The sequence below is a fragment of the Aptenodytes forsteri genome, unplaced genomic scaffold (assembly GCF_000699145.1).
Source record: "Aptenodytes forsteri isolate BGI_AS27 unplaced genomic scaffold, ASM69914v1 Scaffold180, whole genome shotgun sequence".
In the NCBI taxonomy this organism is placed as follows: Eukaryota; Metazoa; Chordata; class Aves; order Sphenisciformes; family Spheniscidae; genus Aptenodytes; species Aptenodytes forsteri.
In genome coordinates, this window is record NW_008795486.1 from 342192 (window position 1) to 362579 (window position 20388).

The 20388-nt window shown below is 42.2% G+C and overlaps 1 protein-coding gene across 1 annotated transcript; it reads left to right on the forward strand.

The window, feature by feature from the left end:
• The first annotated feature begins 871 nt into the window (after positions 1-871).
• ANKRD42 (ankyrin repeat domain 42) lies at positions 872-19911 on the forward strand. Its single transcript, XM_009281318.1, has 12 exons — positions 872-909; positions 1954-2117; positions 3691-3798; positions 4120-4239; positions 4849-4984; positions 8466-8666; positions 9673-9798; positions 11354-11459; positions 12123-12298; positions 12709-12835; positions 15553-15697; positions 19627-19911. The coding sequence occupies exons 1-12, from the start codon at positions 891-893 to the stop codon at positions 19720-19722; spliced, it is 1524 nt and encodes a 507-aa protein (XP_009279593.1). The 5' UTR covers positions 872-890; the 3' UTR covers positions 19723-19911.
• The last annotated feature ends 477 nt before the right edge of the window (positions 19912-20388 follow it).

The window sequence follows — 20388 nt, forward strand, 5'->3', positions numbered from 1 at the left end:
ATTTGCTTTTCTTCTGGATAAAAAAAAATATGGATTAACTTGAACTTGCTGCAGTGGAGCATTGTGTTAAACACGTTAGTACTTTGGCAAGTAGTGTAATTGGCCAGATCTTCCTCTGATGTAACTCTGTATAATTGCACTGAAGTCTGTAACCCTCACTTGGCATAATGAGAAATGGCTCCCTTGTGGGAAATTATGTCCTGGTGATACTGTCTCTTTAAAAAAACAACTCAAACCACAAAACATACTTAAATATTCTTTGGAAGCATGAACTAGATGACCTCCTGAGGTCCCTTCTAACCTGAATTATTCTGTGTTTCTATGCTGCTGCTGTTCGTTCATACAGTATTTTGCAGGATGGAGTCCCGGTTCCTAACTGAAGCCCCATTGTGCAGGGCAGCGATACAGCCTGCTGAGTTGGGGGGGGTGGAAGTGGAGTGATACACAGCCACAAGATCAAGCGGTGTGTTATCTCATAGGGTGTGTTACTGTCAGCCTGGATTACTGAAACAGCTTCAGCTCTCTTTTCCTCTCTGTGGCAACCCCAAATCTGCCTGAGCACTACTATCACGCTACAGATTACATGAAAATAGGCACTGTAAACTGTGAAGGCTGTCTTTCATCGTATTTAGTGCCTTTTTTTACACACATCACAAAGATTTTCATGCAACCTCTCATTTATATTCTTTAATATTTTTTATCTCAAATTACGTAACAATTTTAACTACTACTGCCATTTCTTCTCCACAGGTGGAGAAGCTGAGGCACTAATACCTTAAGACCTACATTTCCATGGTTGCTTGACTTGCAAAACAGCAGCCCACCTCTTCAAGACTTCTCCTAACAGCGTGAAATGTAATGAAACAGTGTTAGTGCATTTTGGTACTGGAATGATGACTACTCTAGAAGGTGATTACTAATTGTTTTAGGTTCCTCTTATGCGTGACTATCTGAAGTTAGCCCCCTCAGCCATCACTTATTTCTGTTTACAAGTTTTGGCAAGATACCAAGATATTGCAAGGGGGTTTGGATATGTAGCTCTCATTGTTTCCAGTCACGTAGTTAATCAGTGGAAAGGCCTGAAGGAGAACACAGGTTATTTGATCCCGTGGCCTGGTGATGGATTTTTTTTTTGACCCCACTGCTTCTACATGTGGAGTTTGATTCTGTGCCACTGAAGTCAATGAAAATGTAACTGACTTTGGTGGGAGCAAAATATCAGGCTGCTAACAGTGAGCTGTGACAGAGCGGTGCCGTAGTTCTAGCAAGAGAGCAATGCAGCATTACTAACATGATGTATAAAGAACTGTTCTTCTACAGCAGCTTTAATTTTGACATCAGCTTGTCCTGAAGCTGATCCATGTAGCTCAGTCAAGAGCAATTACATGGTATGCTCACTTGATGAAGGCTCTGGTGCCCACCAGTGTGGTATGCAGTGCTGTGCCAAGTCCTTAGGCGGCAGCAGCAGAAGCATGGCCATGTGGAGCACCTGGGAAGTGATGGCTGAGAGCCTGTTTGCCCAAGTGCAAAGCCTCCCTGGTGTCGTACTTGAAAATGTGATTAATGAAAGAGTTTGTGATGCCTGCAGTTTCAGAAGAGAGCCAGTGTGGGGTGGACCTGCTCCAACATTTGCATACATAGATGGAGTAGCTCTGCTTCCTGCTCTTGCTGTGATTCTTGTCATCTTTCTTCTGGATCTTACTCTTTTGGGCCCTTTTCTGGGGCTGGAGCAGGCATGGCTGTCTCTGGTTTTTGCATATTGCTCTGTTTCTGACAAACAGAAGAAGTGACTTAGGATTCCTGCTGATACAAATCTCAATCTCATAGGTTACTCCGAACATTTTGGTTGGTTCCTGTGAAGCTGACACCCTGATGTTTCTTTGATTCATCACTTATTTCCTCTCTCTTAAATGTTGCTGAACTGACTAATGTCCTTTTATTATTCCTCGCTAGCTGTCAAGAAGAAGCAAAATTATGCTAGTGTACATGAGGCAGTGAAAGCTGGTGATGTAGAACAGCTTGCGTCAATGATAAAAAGTGGAGCCGGTATTAATGAGGTGGATTTAGTCCACAAATTGACACCGCTGCACTGTGCTGCACACTCTGGAAGTCTGGAGGTAAAACATTATGTTAGTGTTCAGACACAGCAAGGTTTTTGTAGGTTAGTGTTTTCCTTCTTTGAGAGAGGCTGGACACAAAATTGATAGCTTTGATTAAGCTAAATCAATAATCTCTGCCTGTTTTTCTCATTAAATATATTCACCAAGAGCAGAAGTACAGGGTTTTACTTTTTCATTTTGCCTTTCTGAAGCCCCAGGCGGTTTATATAGTCAACGTTGCCAGATTTTACAAAATCTGTGATTGTCTTACTCTGAGCAAAGTGTACCCCATGGTCTCCCTTCCAGACTCATGATCTTCTTTTGTCCCTATTGGTTTTTTCCCTTCTCTTGGGACACCTAGAAAATCCTGTAAGATGTGTAAAATGTTCTGCAGGTGATTGAAACGGGAGAAGTGACATGAAAACATGTTCATTCTGTTTACCAGTGTCCTGTCCCACGCCTCATTCTCTATAGAAGTAGTCCTAATACATCTTATTTTAATAAATAAAACCGTTGAATATTGATGGAGGAATCAGCAGGTGCATGAATGTTTTGAACTTCCAGGAGGACTGAGCTGCTGTATTCAGCACAACATTCACCTTCTTGTTGCAGCCTCCTTGTACAATCTTTATAGCAATCTAACCTTGAAGCAACAAGGCCATGAATAACCATCTAAAAATTCATGTCCCAAAGGAAAGAATGTAAAGTTCTTGCTAAACTCAAGAAATAGTAAGTGCAGTGCTGTTACTGGAATGTACAGAAACTGTCAAGAAAATGCTGATCATCATGTTGTCAACCCTAAAACCAGATTGCTTATCCACCCTTTTCTGCCTCTATAAATTCTGCCATTTTTCATTTGACTCTCCTACTTTGCAATCAATGTATTAGACTTTATTGAATTACCTGTCATCTATTTGTCGCTAAGCTCCTTTGTGGAAACAGTGGAGGAACCAGAGCTGTAGGCTGGCCTAAAAGAAGATAATAAATCATAATAATATATAATAAAAATTTTTAACTGGTCCTCTAGCTGTTTTTGGATAGTCCATAAAGCTTTCCATTGCAAGCAATGATATCTGCTGGAAAAAGGTGAATAAGCAAAACTAAGCTGTGGAAGGATGAGAAGAGAGATGGGATTGCGTACAGCTAAGGACCCTAATAAATTAAATGAGGCTTTAACTTTGGTTCATGGTATTTTTCCTGCCAGTAATTTTAGCTGGAATTCAAGTGAGTGTGTTTGCATTGTTTTTTCCAATGCTTTTACCTCATGCCATGTGAATACTCTCACAGATTACATTTTAAATCTGGAAGAGTAAAATTAAGAAGCCATACTGTAAAATCAATGCTAGGGTCTGAATTAGTAGGTTATTTGCATTTTTTGTACCGTTGGGTTAAACCTGGAAAGTATAACTTAGCTGTAACTTCCTAATGCTCAAGTATCTGGCTCAGGCGTGCTCTGGGGTGTCATATTTCCATAATGAAGTGTTCTGATACTGTTTTGAAATGTAACATCGACTGATAAATTATAATTAAAATGTGCCTCAGATACATGATAAGAATAGTTAAATAAAAAACTTTGGTTTTGGTTGAGCAGTGCCTTCACTGGTTGCTCTGTCATGGAGCTGATACAACACACGTAACTGTCAGAGGCTGGACAGCAGCTCACCTTGCGGCTATCCGAGGTCAGGATGCTTGCATGCAGGTACGTATAAATATTCACTCTCAGGTGAAAGTAAGTAGGGCAGACCTTCAGTTTGGACAAGTTCATTATGAAGATCAGCTGAGAGAGCTCCTAATGGAGCTATGAGTATCTCATCTTGATGTCTTTACATCTGGAATCAAGTCACTCTTGTTAAAACCTGTGCACTCATTTGCGCTATCTGTGCAAACAGATTTATTTTGTGTAGTGTCATTGCCTTGCGGTCAGCCCAGAGTTATCCTGCTGATCATCTCGAGTCATCCTGCTAGGCGATGTTTGCTTTTTCAGCTGGTGAACCGAACTTCTGCTTTGCATTTCTTTTAGGCTTTGTTAATAAACGGAGCAAACGCAGAAGCTCAGGATGATCGTGGGTGCACTCCGTCACACTTAGCTGCAGCCCATGGGCAGTCTTACACCTTACAAACCGTACTGCGAAGTGGAGCGGTGAGAGACTTTTACCCACAGTTCCCTAGTGAAAAGCCAAAGTCTGTTATCTTTTTCCAAACAAAACTCTCCCTAGATTAAACTGAGATTTAGGACTGTAGATTAATTACTGTTGGTATGTTCTTGTTGGTGAATTTATTTTTAGGGTAAATTTCCATTTTTTTTACTGTAAGATACATTTGGGAAATCATCCAAAAATCTAGAGAGAATCAATAATGTGAGTAAACCACATTCCACTGAGGATGTCATTAAATGAAGATCAGGCGTTGTGGTGGTTTTGATTTTTTGCAATTGTACAAATCTGTTATAGTAAAGGAGACATAAACTTAAAAAAAATCCAGATGCATATTTAAGGAATAATGACCAATGCAGTGATAGAAGTATGTCTAAAAATACGCCTTTTATATGTGTATTATTTAAATAAAACCAAGAACCTGTGAAAAGTGCCTGTCTTGGAATGGGAACTGCATACATGGCATGAACTTTGAAAAAAGCTATTTGATTTGATTTCGGTAATTTAACACAATGAACAGCTGATTCCTATTTATAAAATTTGTCTTGTGTCTAAGATTCATAAATGAATGAATTAACCTGCTGCTTTCATTTTAGAATGTAAATATTTCAGACAGGAATGACTGGAAGCCTGTTCATTATGCTGCTTTTCATGGTCGCTTGGGGTGTTTGCAGCTTCTTGTTAGATGGGGAGCGTGTATAGATGATGTGGATAACAATGGAAACCTTCCAGGTATATCAGGATAAATCATACTTTTTTTAACCTTTGGTTTACAGTTGTTGTGTGATATGATAATTGTAGCAAATTATAAGTAATGCACACCAGCAGCATTTGCTATTTGATTCCATGCAATCAACATAGTTACTCCATTTTTATAATTATGGGGGAATTTATAAATCCAAAGTATTTAGCTGTCGGTGACAGTATCCTATTGACCTCCTGCTGCTGCTGGCAAGGATCAGAGCTCATGGGTGCTGGAATAAGGGAGCAGGCTGAGCCTGGTTGAGAGTGCTGTGTAGGTGGGCAGCATCTGATATGTGTGTGATCGAGCGCATATGCCAGTGGAGGTCACAGGAGGAGAAGGGTACGTGGAGCAGGAGGCAGTTTCAGCTGCTATATGCTCCTCTTTGAATTTGTGCCAGGCTTTAATGGCTGTGCCAGTGTGATCAGATTCTGGCACGTTCATATGTAGGTTTTTGTATCCCACTATTTCTTAACTGATTTGGTAAAATCTTTGTTCTCATTTACCTGTGATTTCTTCATCTTGACTTCTGGAATACTGGTATTCTGTATTATCTGTAATCTGTACTCTTCATAATCATGAGCATAGTCGCTTCAGCACAAAAAATGGGCCGTGTTTATTCCTTGCTCTTCATAGTTTCTCCAGCGTCTGTCTGCCTACCATGCCACTGCCTCAATATCCTCTGTAAGTTGAATGGTATTGTTCATACCCTGTGTTCTCATTGCATCCTTTCCCTTTTAGCATTTTCCTTCTTATGGTCTGTCACATTATTTGTTCCAAATAGCATATTTTTTTTCTCTATAACTTGTTCAGAGTTATCTTTTTAAATCCCTCTTAAAATCTTTTACCCTCCGTTAAGCACCACTTGCCTAGTAAACTGATATCTATGTTCTGTTTTGCAAACCTGGGCCTTGTTAAAGGATGTGAGGCTCTTGCATCCCAGCAGGACATCTGGTGTATTAGCAACAAGGGATCATGATGTTAGACACCCTGGTGGCAGCGTAGAAGGTAGCGTTATTCGCATTTGGGAACACTTCCCTGATAACAGACATTTATGGAGAGGTGGCAAATGCCAGCACAATTCTACTTAAATGCTCTCTATATACTGGTTAGTAGAAAATTGTTTTTGTTGTTATTTTGACATCTACGGAAGCTTGATCCTCCAGCCTTTGTTCTGTTTCATTTGATCATATTATCATCCAAAGGAAAGAAAATGCTTTGGAACATTGCTAGTAAAAGATTAATAAAGTGGTGTGGTGTACAGACCAGCTTTTCCTCAGCTTCTGAAACAGCGAAGTGAACTCAAATCATCTTTGCATGTTTCAGCTTCAAGATTAGCTGGACAGTGCTATCATTTTTCCTAACAGTATACTGAAAGAAATTTACTGAGGTTGTGATGCCATACACCTAAAAGTTGGCTGCACCTTTTGCATGTGTGCGTTATAGTAGAGGCTTTAATTACCTATAGCATGCTAATTTTTGGGAAGGAATGTGGCTCATTCAGTGTACAGAATGGGCTGCGCTCATTAATTCAACATTTTGTTTTCTCACTGTATTTGGTTTTTGGCCATATCCATGTTTCATTTATTGCTCAGTAGTTAACCTGTTCTAAATATAATATTAATTTAATCGTAGCGCAACATCTGAGTTTTTCACAGACGCTGTTTTTTCACTCGCCACTTTGAGAAGAGCGAATAGCATTAGCCTGATTTTGTAAAAGGCATGATGAAACACAGAGAAGTTAGGGTACCAACACCAACTACCCACTGCCTATTTCTGATGCCTGAGACAAGGTTTTTCAAAGTTCTCAGCATTAAGCTGCATATTTTGTGTTAACATCACGGTACTCTTTGGCTTTAGTCTCAACTGCAAGTGCTCAGCGTGACTGAGGCTCATACGGCACAGTTATATGTTGGGCACTAGCTACTAAGAAACACACAGGTTAAAAGCCACCTATGAAAAGTTCATTTATGTGTCTTCCACAGCATCCCACTGAAACTGTGCAAAAAGACATGGATGGAATACAACTCTCTAATCTATTTTCCCCTTGCTGCCTTTGCAGAAAACGTTGAGCTTTTCTGACCGCTTTCTGCACAGGACAGACAACTGATAAAAAAGTTTCATCCCAAAAGGTGAAGTTTTATCCCTGAGATTTTAGGTATCTGAAAGTGGATTCATAAGGGTTGAGTTAGTTTTTCACCAGCTGACTAGTAATCAGTACTTAATTTTAAGATGGTACCTCTTCTTTTCACTTCTCCCTGAGTAACTAACTCACTGAGTAAAATTAAGACAATGGGAAAAACTGCCCTGATTTCAGTGAAGTTCAGATTTTGTTGTGTTAAATTTTAGCAATCATCTGTACCTAAGTATTGTCATCTTGCCATAACACCAATATCCATCACCTTTTAGAACAATTACGCTCTGGAAAGCTGTGGATGGTTTGCAATAGAGAACTTGCATGTGCCAAAAATTAACTTAAGTGACATGGGGTTTTTTGGTCCTGGGTACATTGTTTATTAACTATGAAGATGGAGACAAACTAATCCTTTTGCCTGTAGAACATCAGCCAACTTTTACAGAACATTTTCATGGAGTGGTAACACATAATAAGCATTTATTTGGCAACCTCTTCCCATTAATGGGGCTAGAGAATACTAATAATTTCAAAATAATGAGCATGTGTTTTGTACCTCTTACTTTGTTACAGGCCCAGCACTCTAGTAGTATTAAATAATTATACCTCAGCGTAGCCTAAAGGACAGGGGAGGAAACACTTGACCCCCACAGGGAAGCAGTCACTGCCCTGGTGAGGTGGAGCTGCTCCTGCACACAGCACCTGTCTGCAACAGTTGAAGGAAAGAAATGTACGGCAGAAGTACCGTGAATAGAAGCCTCTGTCATGGGATGTACCTTCAAATACTTTACCCAGTAAAGTGAATGTCACTGTCCTCATTTTATAGGTGGGGTAACTGAGATGCAGAGGTGTGACAAAACTTGTTTGTGGTGGCACAGTAGAGGTGGGACTAAAGCAGAAATGGTCTCAACTCCTAATCAAGGACATCCCTCGCTGGCCCTCTGTAATGAGTATCCCTAAGACAGCAAAGTCAGACAGCTGCCGAGGAGTGAGATTTGTGTTCATGGGGAAGATGAGACCCCAGTGGCACACTCTCCTAGCTAGTGCTCAAAGGTCTCTCAGCAGTGCTCTGCTGTCTCCTGCAATCAGCTCTGCCAGGGAATCTTCTTTGCAGATCTTGTCTTTGACTCTTTTACCTCTTTTGCACAGAGCAGAACTGTGTCCTGGATAGGAGCTGAGCATCCCCTGTCCAGCTGAGGCTGTTCCCACTCGTTGTGCCGTGTTGGACAGCTCAAGTGCTGGTAGACAAGCTAGATCTAACTAGTGGTGAGAACACTGCTTTCTTGGTGGGCAGCAGTGCTCTGCTCTAACATACTTTGTTTTACCTTATTCTATAGCTCATCTGGCAGCAATGGAAGGACACTTGCATTGCTTTAAGTTCTTGGTCAGTAAAATGGCCAGTGTCATGCACACACTGAAAGCCAGGAATGACCAAGGAGAGACTCCAAGGGACTTGGCTGAACGGTTCTATAAAGATAATATTCTGCAATATATTGACAGTATGGAAAAAGAGGAGGAACATCCAGAGACACAGGAAGGTGAGTATGGATCAAGATACTGTTAAAATAGGCATTGTAATTCTATAGAAATGCTTGATTCTGAAAACTTGTATGAGCAGAAGTATAACATTTAAATTACCAATATAAGGAAGAGCTGTTCCTTTCAATACTTACTACACTTACTGATAGCTAAGACTGGGATTCTCAATGTGATTTTATAAATGTCTTAGGTTTACCCATTATTGAAATAAAACATGTCACACTGTGTTGCACTATGAATACCGAGTTATCCATGTCCTTAGACTCCAGTAGACATCCAGACAAGCTGTATAATTTTCGTGAGTTTTCAGATTTGCCTGCTCAGAATCTCTTACTTGCATTGAATAGCAACTTAGCCTGGAAATACCCCACTGAAATTAAGGTTACTTGCTAACCAGCAATACTACTTCAGTCAGAAGAGACAAAGGATACAAGTGTGGCAAGGTCTGCAAGGAGAACCTTCAGCAGAGCAAGGATATAAGAACTGCACCTTCACCTCTCTACTTTTTCCGGGCACTTACTGTCCTCATCTGCTAGTCTTTTGTCATTATACATATATGTATATATGTCAGTACTTCCTGTCTATAAAAAATAACTAGAAAAATCAAATTGTCTGTATGGGTAGTTTTTAAACAAGAAGTAAAATACTTTATATATTTGGTTAGACTATGAAATTCAAAATAGGCAAATGACTCCAGTTACCACCAGTAATACAACATCAACCGTAAAACAAAGGTGTACTTGTTACTTCAGGTTTATGAAATTAATTTCTTAACTGTATAAGGTGCCTGTGCCATAACCAAGACATGTTTAGTCAAGTCTATGATGAACAGTGCTAGTTATGCCGCTGCATTTTAACTGATTAAGGGTGCATTAACCTGGCTAACTACAGCTATGAAGTGCCCATGCATAAGTTTCTATGAGAGCGGGAAGCAGTGAGAGACAAATGAGCATGTTTAGTGGAATTACTGGCATCTGTTTGGAAACCTGTGCATTTCATTTTCAGTTTTAGCTTTCCCAGCCCATGGTGCTGCTTTCAAAGGGGACTTGTTAGTGCTTAGAAGATTAGTGAGAAGTCGCGTAATCAATATTAATGAGCGGGATGATAAGGGATCCACTCTCATGCACAAAGGTCAGTAATTATGATCTGTGTTTCAGCTTGTTACTGTTTGTTGCTGACTTGTTTACTTAGTTTTTCAAGTGGCTGCTCATCAGATAAAGTTCATGAAAAACAGCATCTCATTTCCTGAGGGCTCGAAAGGGTGACCCTGAAAAACATATTTTGTGATGTATGTGTGTGAAGGTATCACTTTAAAAACAAAATAACCGAGCTGCAGTCAAGAAAGAAGAGTTTATATTAAAGAGAAAACAACATCTAAACTGAAAACTAAGTAGTTTTTTTTATCAGGCGAGATGTGACTTTTAGAAACATTGGCTAGCTAGGTATAAGAATGATCTGTATTGTGGCCTGGGCCTTCATTTACTGAACTTATCAATACTGCGGAGATGCGTTATAAAAACCACAACAAAGTCATTTGGTGGTACGCTGTGAAGGAAGCTAAGCTTCTGGTATCTAACACCTTGGTATTTAGTGGAGTGCTAGCATTACAGAAAAATGGTCCTTTTGTGTTTGAGGGTTTCATAGTAATGTCTGAAAGAATAGGAGAGGAAAGAAAGAGGGAGGTATTCTTGTAATATGCTTTTAACACTATTTCCCACATTTCTTTTTGAATAAATACAAATGGTAGAATTTTTAGAAACATAATTAAGGTTCTCATTGTGAAAATTCATATGTATTTATTTTCAAAGTGTTTTCTATATTCTTTCCCACCCTCTTTTCTTGGAATGGTGCTAACCTACAATTGTTTCATCCCCAGTCTTTGCATGCAATGTTGGTGTTATGGGGAAATACTATGTCTGATTGTAATTTCATTTCCTTATCTCAGTAAGAAAACAAATATGGCAAACATCCAAAGGGGGTGCTGTCAAGAAATGGATTTATGCTTCCTTGAGAAAAACAGCTTACAGGTTTCAGCTAGAAATGCCAAATACCATCTTCCATATGTGAGACATCATTCCTGGCACCACGTGGTATGACTAGTAGCCATGCCAGATCATATGACTAGGCAAAGCTGTTGTGTTAGGCTGCAGCTGAGAAGTGTTGCCTTGAGTGTCTGGCCCAAAAAATGATGTACCTATAGTTCCAGCACAAAGCCCTGGCTTCTTTCCTTCTCCGTGAGACAGCACCACACACCACAGATTGGGGCAACCAGCTGTGTCTGATGTATGGGAGCTCAGAGTTGGAGAGAGGTGACACTGCTTTGCTGCAAATTTATGACATAAAGGCCTTACTGCAAGAGAGTGTGAGGCAGCATTATTTGTGTGTCTCATGCTTGGCGCATAAGACTGGGCAAGTTTAGTTTAACTCATGTCCGGGAAGAGTTGCCAGTAAATTACTGGAACTAGAAGGAGGCACAAAACCACACTGCATGATCTTCTCCAAAACTGCGTGTACCCATGTGACTTGAGCATCTTGAAATACAGGCTTCTGTTGAAATAGTATCTCCCCTGTGGTGGGTTAGTGAACCCAACCTCTGGCATGTCAAATAATGACAAGAGGGGGACATTTTAGGTTTGAAACACTTCAGTTGTACATAACTCACTTGTGTGCACCTTCCTTCCCTTAGCTGCTGGACAGGGGCATATCCATTGCTTACAGTGGTTGATTGAAATGGGAGCTGACTGTGACATTACAAATGATGCTGGAGAGACTCCAAAGGATGTAGCCAAGAGGTAGCAGTACTTATCCTGTAGCTCTCTCATTTATTTACTTACTATTTATATATCAATATCATGTCAGCTTTGTTGGAATTAATCCTGATATTCAGTGATGGAGCAAGAACAGATCAGGCCCATGAATTCCAGCTCTGAGTCATAAGCAAAGCTGTATGGTAGCTATAAAAGGTTTTAATTTTCACTTAATTTAATTTAATTTTTTTTTTAGCAAAGTCAGACATAAAAAATGAAAACTAGCTGATCTGCAAAAGGAAAGTTGTGAGCCAGTATGCTCCAGCTGTACAAAGTAAATGAGAACTAGCGAAGACCAGCTGATTTTTGCATTAATTAAAATAATACAGTTACTGATGAGTTTCAATTAAGTAAACCTGCAAAGGAAAAGATACCTCTGATGTGGCAGGGATTGTCATAAGATTTCATTGAGGTAAGATTTCATGAGGCAGAGCTCATTCATTGAGGCAGAGCTCATGCCATCAGAATACTACAAAAAGCAGATTAGCTGCTCATAGTTTGTGTACCAGTGCCTCCTTTAATCCTGAAACCCGCTCCAATAAATGGGAACATAAAGAGTTTCAGAGTTTCTGTCACATGCAGGGAGCATGGCTGCATTTTTCCTGACGATTGGGATATTTCAGTGTAGGTTAACTGTTCTCTGTGCAGGTTTGCCCAACTGGCAGCTGTGGAACTTTTGACACAAAGAACTGGAGACAGTAACTCTAGTGATGAAGAACTAGATGCAGACAACATAAAGTTTTTTGAAAGACATGGTGTGGAAGGGAGTACAGATAGCAAAGAAGATTTAACCCTGGATAAAGCAGAGAAAAGGAACGCACGCAGTAAGCACTGTCTTTCCATCACTCCTTATTTGAAAAAGTTGGTCTCAAGACATTATAGTCCTAGTTGCACAGTTTCTGCCAACTGCCGTGACTTTTTTGTTGTAAGATGAGATAGTTGACAGGATATCTGCACCACTGAGTAGTCAAACAAATTGTGGAAAATTAGAAAGCATAGCAGAGGGCAATCAGAACATAATTGTTACGCTGTTTTAATCCGTGTTGGTGAAACCATATTGGATTGCTACTTGTTTTTGAGATCTGTCTGCTATGTGGGTGTCAGGTGTAGCTCAGTATTTGCTGAGCAGTGTGATTTCTGCTCTGTGTTTGTGAGACTATTTTCCAGACTATTGGATTCCAGCATGACTGTCTTCTCCATGCATTTTACCTACCTGGAGAGCTCTGTCTTACAGTAAGGGCCTATCGCAAGATTCAAGAACTTCAGCAACTTCTAGAAATTGCCTACAGCAACTACAGACAGCTGGGAGGAATAACTGAAGAGGAGAAGAAGATGAAAAAAGAAGAAAGGGAAGTTGAGAAGTAAGGTTAACTTGCCCTGCTAATGTTTAATTCCATGAGGCCCATTTTAAAGCCTTCTTTAACTTACACTCAAGTTGTTTTGGCCATTCTGTCCTTTCCACATACCAACTTTAGCCAGGCCAAAAAGAAACGGACTTCAGCAATTTGTCTGACCATTTCTAGACTTCTACTACCAGGATCAGCCCCACAGCGCAACACAAGTGTTTGATGGGTCCACACTTCTTGTGCAAGATTATCTGTTCGGCCTTCAGGTTTTCCTGCAGCATATGTGCAATAGGTCTGATAAGTCCTGGCTGTTTTGTTTGCATTGAGGATGCCAAATACATGTATGCACTTTAATAAATATGAAAAAAGGCATTAGTCTTAGCATGGCTTGGATGGAAGTGCATATACAGCAGAAATTATTCAATGACCTGCTACTTTTCTGTGTCAAGGGCAATATATTTCTATGCTCAAGAAAGCATTAGCTCATATCCAGACCACAGAAAAAAGAAATCTCAGCAAACCTGCCCTTGCACATGAAACACTTTTCATAATGTCTGTCTAATTCTCAGGATCTCCATTAAATGAAAGGGTTCTGTTAGATTGGTCAGGTGATTTGATGGGCAGACTGTCTAAGTTGCAAAGAAAAGCTCTTCTGTCTATCAAAGATTTAGAGCATAAACAATAATGCAGCATCCAAAAGACAGCCCTGTCTCCACCTCTACCTGTCAAAGATTTGGCTACCCACTGTTCTCGGTCTCTGTAGATAACCATGTCCATTATGAGTTTGGGCCACCCCAAACCACTGTCTTTATTGCGTCACTGGGAGGAGACTGTATCCGGAGGGCTTGTATGCCATCAAGAAGACAGCAGACTTACCAGTCTGTGTAGATCTGGAGCAAGTAATAGGTGTCACAGACTGGAATTAAGTAGTTCATTTCACAACCGTATATGAGCCAAGAAACTGAGGTCGGGATTTCTTTTGGTTCCAGGTCACCCTTTGACTCAGCCCAGCCTGGAAGTCCATCTTCCTTAACTTGATATGTCTGCAATGTCGATATCTGCATCCGAGTTAGTTACCTTGAGCTCCTTTTTAGACTTCTTGAAGAGATGTAGGCACTTTCAGGGCATAATTAGACATGTACTTCAGGACGAGATTCATCACTTCTAGGAGTGTCCCTCCTGGCTTTAAAGGAGGAGGGTGACCAGCTCAGATGTTGATGCCTACACTGGAAGGTCAGAGCAATCTGTTTGTAATGATGAAAAAGTCGCTGTTGACTAATGGCAGAAATTAAGAGTCAATTTTGGATAGAGCAGCTACTCAAAAGCTAGCAGTGTCTATTAGATGGCTCTGATATGGCTTTTTAAGGGATTTTGCTTTCTGTGGCATGTGTGGCTAAACTAGAAATATTGTGAGGATCTCTGAAGGGTCTCTCTCATCTGTGGAGGCCAGAGAGCATCCCTAGCTCCACACTGGCCTTTTGAAATGGAAATAATGCTTCTCAGCATACCTACCTACCCTTCTCAGGGTACCTACCTGTGTATAAACTCCAAGATGCTTGTACCATATGGCAGAAAACCTCATTATTTTAAAATATTTAATGACAACACCATTTTGCTAGATGAAAAGCAGGAGTTGCCACTTGGGAAGGCTACTGTAGCAGATTTTGAAGTTTCCTGCTTTAGGTCATGTTTTCTGTGCAATGCTTTGACAAGGCTGCATTGCACAGAAAAAATTGCCACCATGTGTGTGCCACACAGTTTTAGAGCTGCGTGTCATTAATCTGAAGAAGTCAGCCTGGCCCCTCCGAGCGCTGATTTCCCAGCATAAGCACAGGCCATTCTTACAGTGTCAGTAAGGCTGATACAGCCTGGTAGCTTTGGGCTGCGTGAGTCAGGAATACTTCAGTCTGGAAAATGCGGTAGCTCTTGCTGAGAGCTTTCCTGCCATGCTGTTTGAATCCACAGGGCAGATGTCTCCCTTTTCCTTTTACCAATCTTCCATCTTTGTAGCTGTGCCAATTCATCCTGATACAGAGGAGAGCCAGCTCAACTCCAAATGACTCAGTTGCTGAGGTCAATTGCTGTTATAGTAAGAATACATGTATATGAATTATGTTTCAGCTAACCAGTTCCAGGAATCTCAATTAATTTAGGAGCCATTGTGGGTGTGACTGATGATATCTTGTGCAACTGTGTATCAGCCAGTGCTTCAGTTTCCCTTTAGTAGGTGTCATTCAGGCTGTCATTTGAGTATTCCTCATCTGTGGCTAAGCCAATAAGTAGGAAGGATGTAGAGGCACCAGATGTAAACGAAAAAACTGCCCTTGACCCCTCCAGAATCCCAGTTTTATGCTTTTTCTCTGTTTCATACTAACCTTTTTGCTCCTTGGGCACATCTCCCTCTTCCGCAGCTGGAGATGGACCTGGGTTACAGCCTACCCAAGACCCTAGTGTCTGGCTCAGTGTGTGGGAAGACGTCTCCATCTCGTGGTCAGATTGCGCTGAGCACAGCTGACAGCAAAGAAAGAAAAAAACAGCTGTTTAGAGCTGTTGCAAAGAGTCTTGAGCCAGGAGCACGCTGTAGCTCACACCAGCACAGTTGGTGTGAGGAGTACTGTGCTGCTTTCTGCTGTGACTAACCTGTTCCTTAACAAAGGCACAGGACCACGTGGAGTAGCCAGGGCAGGTTTGGATGCACTTCATGCTCTGCTTGTCTCCTTTGCTTTTGGCAGGGCTGTGAGGGAGCTGGAGGCCCAGCTGGAATACGAGCGAGTCAGGCGGGAGAAGCTGGAGAGCCAGCTGGATGACTACCGTGCTGAGATAAGCCACCTTAGAGAGAGCCTGGAGAAAACCCGTGTCCTCCCTGCTCTCCCCCCAGTGAGTGCTGCATGAACTCCCCCAGAGCGTGGGACATACTGCCCGTTGCTTGTGCATGTTTGTTCTCACTGAGATTCCCGGGCATGGTGCTAGGAAATGCTGGAGTAAATATGCTAGCAGCTTTTAGCTTGGGCCACTGAAGTAAGCAGTAGCCTTTGTCGCGTCCTGACAGTGTCTCTGCTGTGAAAGGATATCAGTTTCTCCTTGTACCCTGGCAGAGAAGCACCGACATTCTTCATCTTCATATTAACAAAAGGGAGTGGACTGGTCCCTGAGTACTTCCACGCTGCATGTGCAGTGACTGACAGTTCATCCTGGCTGGCAGCTGGTACCTGAGACTGCTTCAGGAGAGGTGTTGTCACCACCTAAAGGGTTACCTGGCCTGCGGGTGTGTGGAGATCGCAACCATGGGTTTTAATACACAAGGACACGGGCTTTTATCCTCTAAATTTCTCTACTTTATTACAGATTACCACAAATACCACAAAAATCACCACTAGCAAGTATACCTATGATTATCCTCTAAATTTCTCTACTTTATTACAGATTACCACAAATACCACAAAAATCACCACCAGCAAGTATACTACCACAAAATCACCACTAGCAAGTATACTTGTGATTAACAAAGTGAATATAAATATATATATATATCAAGCAATTACAAAATACTAGTAGCAATCAATAACATAGTATCAATCAACAGTATGGTAGCAATCAATAGTAAAGCAACAATCAAAAGTATAGCAATAACCAAGTAGGTATATACTATTACAAGTTATTACAAACTTAGCATTAGTGAAGCAAACTTATTAACAATATAACAGCTGATGTACTTGATTACCTATAAGGATATATAATATCGGTATGAAGTGAATTAGACAGATTTCAGAAGGGGCCAAACCATCCCAGAGGGAGGACAAACTGATCCCAGAGGGGGACCCAACCATCCCCAAAAGAAGGGAGCACAAACTGAACCCCAAAAGTGGGCCCAGAGAGCGACCAAGAAAATAACAGTCTCACTTCAAAGATGATGCGAGAGATGTCACAGAGTCTGGAGTCAGCCAGGCATCCCTGGTGAGAGTCCAAGATCTCTTAGAAAGTTCATGCGGAGAATTCAGCCTGTTTAGGAAAGGAAAAGTATGTGCAGCACGGGAAGTTCTCAGAGAGAGGGGCTCAATTTTGGATTAAAAATTAAGCCCTTTTTATATCATAGAGACATAAGAGTGGAGGACACCACCACTGCAAGCAGCCAATAGATGCTGATGTTTCTAATTTTCTACTTTTCACCTGTAACAGCCAATAGATGATGAGGTTTCTATTCTTTCAGACCATTTTTTATTTTTCCAGACTATTTTCCACCTTTTCAGACAATACCAGCCAATAATGATGAGGTTTCTATTCTTTCAGACCATTTTTTATTTTTCCAGACTATTTTCCACCTTTTCAGACAATAAGTTGCCTTTACAGTCCCTTGTTTTTGCGCTTATCGGTGGTATCCCAGGATGCCTCTGGTTCTTAGGTACCACAGCTGTACTTCAAAGAGGCCAGCTGCACTTTCCAAGGATGTTTCTGGTTCCCAGCCTCACAGTTCCCAGGCTGGCAGACATATTCTCTGTCAGTATTTTTTAGCAGGCAGTTTCTTCTGTTCAGTAATTTTTCCCCTTCTAACCAGGCTGCCTTTCTGGCTGCTCACATCAGGTATCAACCTGACGTGTCAGCCCCTCACCCCCAGCTGGCGTGGTTTGCAGCAATTGCAGCACTTGTAGGATATTTCTTTTGCTTCACAACTGGTTTGCTTTCCTCCCTTTTATACCAGACTGGGAAGTGAGTTGGTGGAGTAGTGTAGTACACTACTGTATTGCTGTGTGCAGTGGCTGATTTCAGTAAGTGTTGTCGTGTGTCATCTGCTATCATCTTAATTATCAAGCCCGCTGACAGCAAAGAAGAGGCAGATATGAACTATCAATTGGCTTAGCAGGCAAAGACAGAAAAACTGTAGCTTTTTTTAAAAATCAGATCTTGAGGATAGATCAGAAGTTCACATGCTAACTTTGGGGACAAGAGAGCTGGCATTTCAGACCTTTCCCTGCTACGTAACTCCCACAAACTGATGTGACGGTCAAGACCCTGTTTTTGAGATCTTTGCCATCCAGTCAATCAGCAGCCTTGGGTGAGGCATCTAAATTCCTCCTGCTACGGGTTGTGGGAACTGGCGTGCAGTAACATGGCTGGTTCTACCAAGGGTGCAGCCAGTGGAAAAGGCTCATGGCCCTGCCAGCCTGGGCTGTTCATTGCTGTTCTTGGTGCTTCGCTTAACTTCCTCGACCATTGCACTGCCTTGACTGTGTAACTGTTTATAGGGCTCTGCTATAACCAGGCGAGGACTCTAGTCACTGTCAACGTGGTGACTTGGATTTAGCTCCTTTCTCTGCCTAGAGGAGCCCAGAAGACCCATCCCAGGGGGATGCTCTAACCAGCACGATGGCTGCTCTTCTGAGATGGAGCTATATTCATTCCCCTGCTTGCACCTGTGCAGCGTGACCACTGTAATTCAATATTCATTGGTCCAGAGGGAGGGAGGGAAAGACCTTTATAAGCGGATTATTAGGACAGTCATGCAGGAGGGGGGAGCTGGCCTGTGCTTCACATGAAATATTTACATATTTCTTGGAGGCCTAATTGGGTTGCTGGATAAAAGGGGTAACGTTACCGCCTTCTTCAGCCAGGTTTGAATGAGGCCCGGGTGCTTGGTGTCCCTACTAGATAATGGTCCTTTTCTGAGTGTAGTGGGGAAGAATGCTTGACGGATGCTCTGAGCAGGACACAAGCATTTAGAGCTCAATTTTGTTACCATTTCAGCTGTGCGTGGATTTGGCCATTGAAACGCCTAGGGCATTTCAGGCCCCTTGAGAGCAGAGGTGATGCCACCCCTAGGCACCTGGGAGCAGGAGCCATGGACTGCGCTGTGCTGCACATCCGCGGAGAAGGACAGAGGAATTCCCGTCCTAAGGATTTTAGTCTTTCTGTTGCCATCGTCTGATCCCAGGCTAACGTGGCATGGCTGCGTGTGCAGCGTGGCCAGATGGCATTCAATTGTGGCAACTCAAAGCAGCGAGGCCTTCGGGTTGCTATGGTGCCTGCGTCACACACGCGTGCAGGGTGCTGGCTTCACAGTTCACGTTCGAACGTGCCCGTGTGTGCCTGAGCAACGCCACGTAGTCTGGCACAACCACATTGCACAGTTCTTTCCATCTCCCTCTATCCCCCTTCCCCGCTTTCTTCTTCCTGCCCTCCATTGCAGGATTGTTTCTGAACCTTTCCTGCGCCTTTTTTCCCTTTCCTTTAGCCTGTGCCAGCTTTCCCTGCCACCATATACATGCTGTGATGCTCCTACAGCTGTTTGATTCCCACTGCATCCTTGGCACCTATCTTTTCCATGCTGCTGAGACCCGCAGGCCAGCCAGGTGCCTCCACCTTTGAAAGAAAAGCCACTTTCTGCTTCCACAGCTCACTTTAAGACATTACCCATTCTACTCTCCTGGCAGGTTTAAAAATGTAGGACAACTATGGCATAGAGTGCCCCATTTCTAGGGTGGAAGAGTGGCTGTAGTCAGTTTTTTTATCAGCAGCAGTCTGAAAAAGTCCAGTTGGGCATTAGGTTAACTAGCTGGGACTGGAGACAACTTCTGGTAAGGCAGGTTTGTTTTCAAAAACTTCTGCTCTGAGTGACTGCTACAACCAAGGGGCCTTCAAATCTCACCCCGCTGTGACTGTCATCCCATGCCCTGGGACTACGCTCTGCCCTCAGCTTCAGTTTGAACACAGTATTCTGTGGTTACTCAAAGCCGTATATTTTTAAATCCTGTCTTATGAGGTAGCAGGTTTAAGTGATTGCTATTTAATGGCTGCAATGTCCTTTGTTTCAGGAAGCTGAGACCATCTCCAAGTCTTGCAAAGAGAAGAAGAAAGTGAAGAAGAAACCAGCCTGCAGCCCTGGAGGAGTGTTTGTGAGACTGCGCTGAGGAATGAACCTCCGATGAGGGGCAGGCAGACCGAGCAGGTAGAATGGCAGTATTCTAGACAATGCAAAGTGTTTGCATAGCCCAGCTCCACAGACAAGTTGTGGTTCTCTGCATTTCACTGAAGTATTTTTTTAGCGCTCTAGTTCTCTGGGATAGAAAGTATTTTTAAATCACAGCAGCAGTGTTTTTTATTTGAAAAAAAAAAAAGGCAGGAAGACTTCTCTTCCTGTCCAGGTAGTAGTTTAGCAACAGCTTTGCAAATTATTAGGTGACATTTCAAGAGTTGACTGCAGCAATGTCATAGGCCCTCCTACATCTGAGAAAAGTATCTCCATCTACTAGTCTATTTTGTACTACTGCCTTGGGGGGGGGGGAGGGGGGGAACCACCTACCCTCCCAACCTAATCAGACAGGACCTTCAGTGTGGAATACAGTGTCTGGGAGAAGTACTCCTCAGCTGCAGACAGGTGCCCGGCCCCTTGATTTTCATCTTCAAGTCATTCCTAAATAAGCCAGGAAGCTACTCCTTCATGAGGTGCCAGATGAACTGCAGCGGTGGGTCTCCGAGTCTAACTCGGGGCTGAAGAGTTCACTAGGTTATGGGGCACGTTGTGGTTAGAGATGGCAATCCTGACCTCTCCTCCATGCCTAAAAAACATTTTGTGA

Coding starts and splice junctions, on each gene's coding strand:
- ANKRD42 (XM_009281318.1), top strand. Junction 3,799..4,119: donor GTCAGGATGCTTGCATGCAG/GTACGTATAAAT, acceptor CATTTCTTTTAG/GCTTTGTTAATAAACGGAGC. Junction 4,240..4,848: donor CCGTACTGCGAAGTGGAGCG/GTGAGAGACTTT, acceptor CTTTCATTTTAG/AATGTAAATATTTCAGACAG.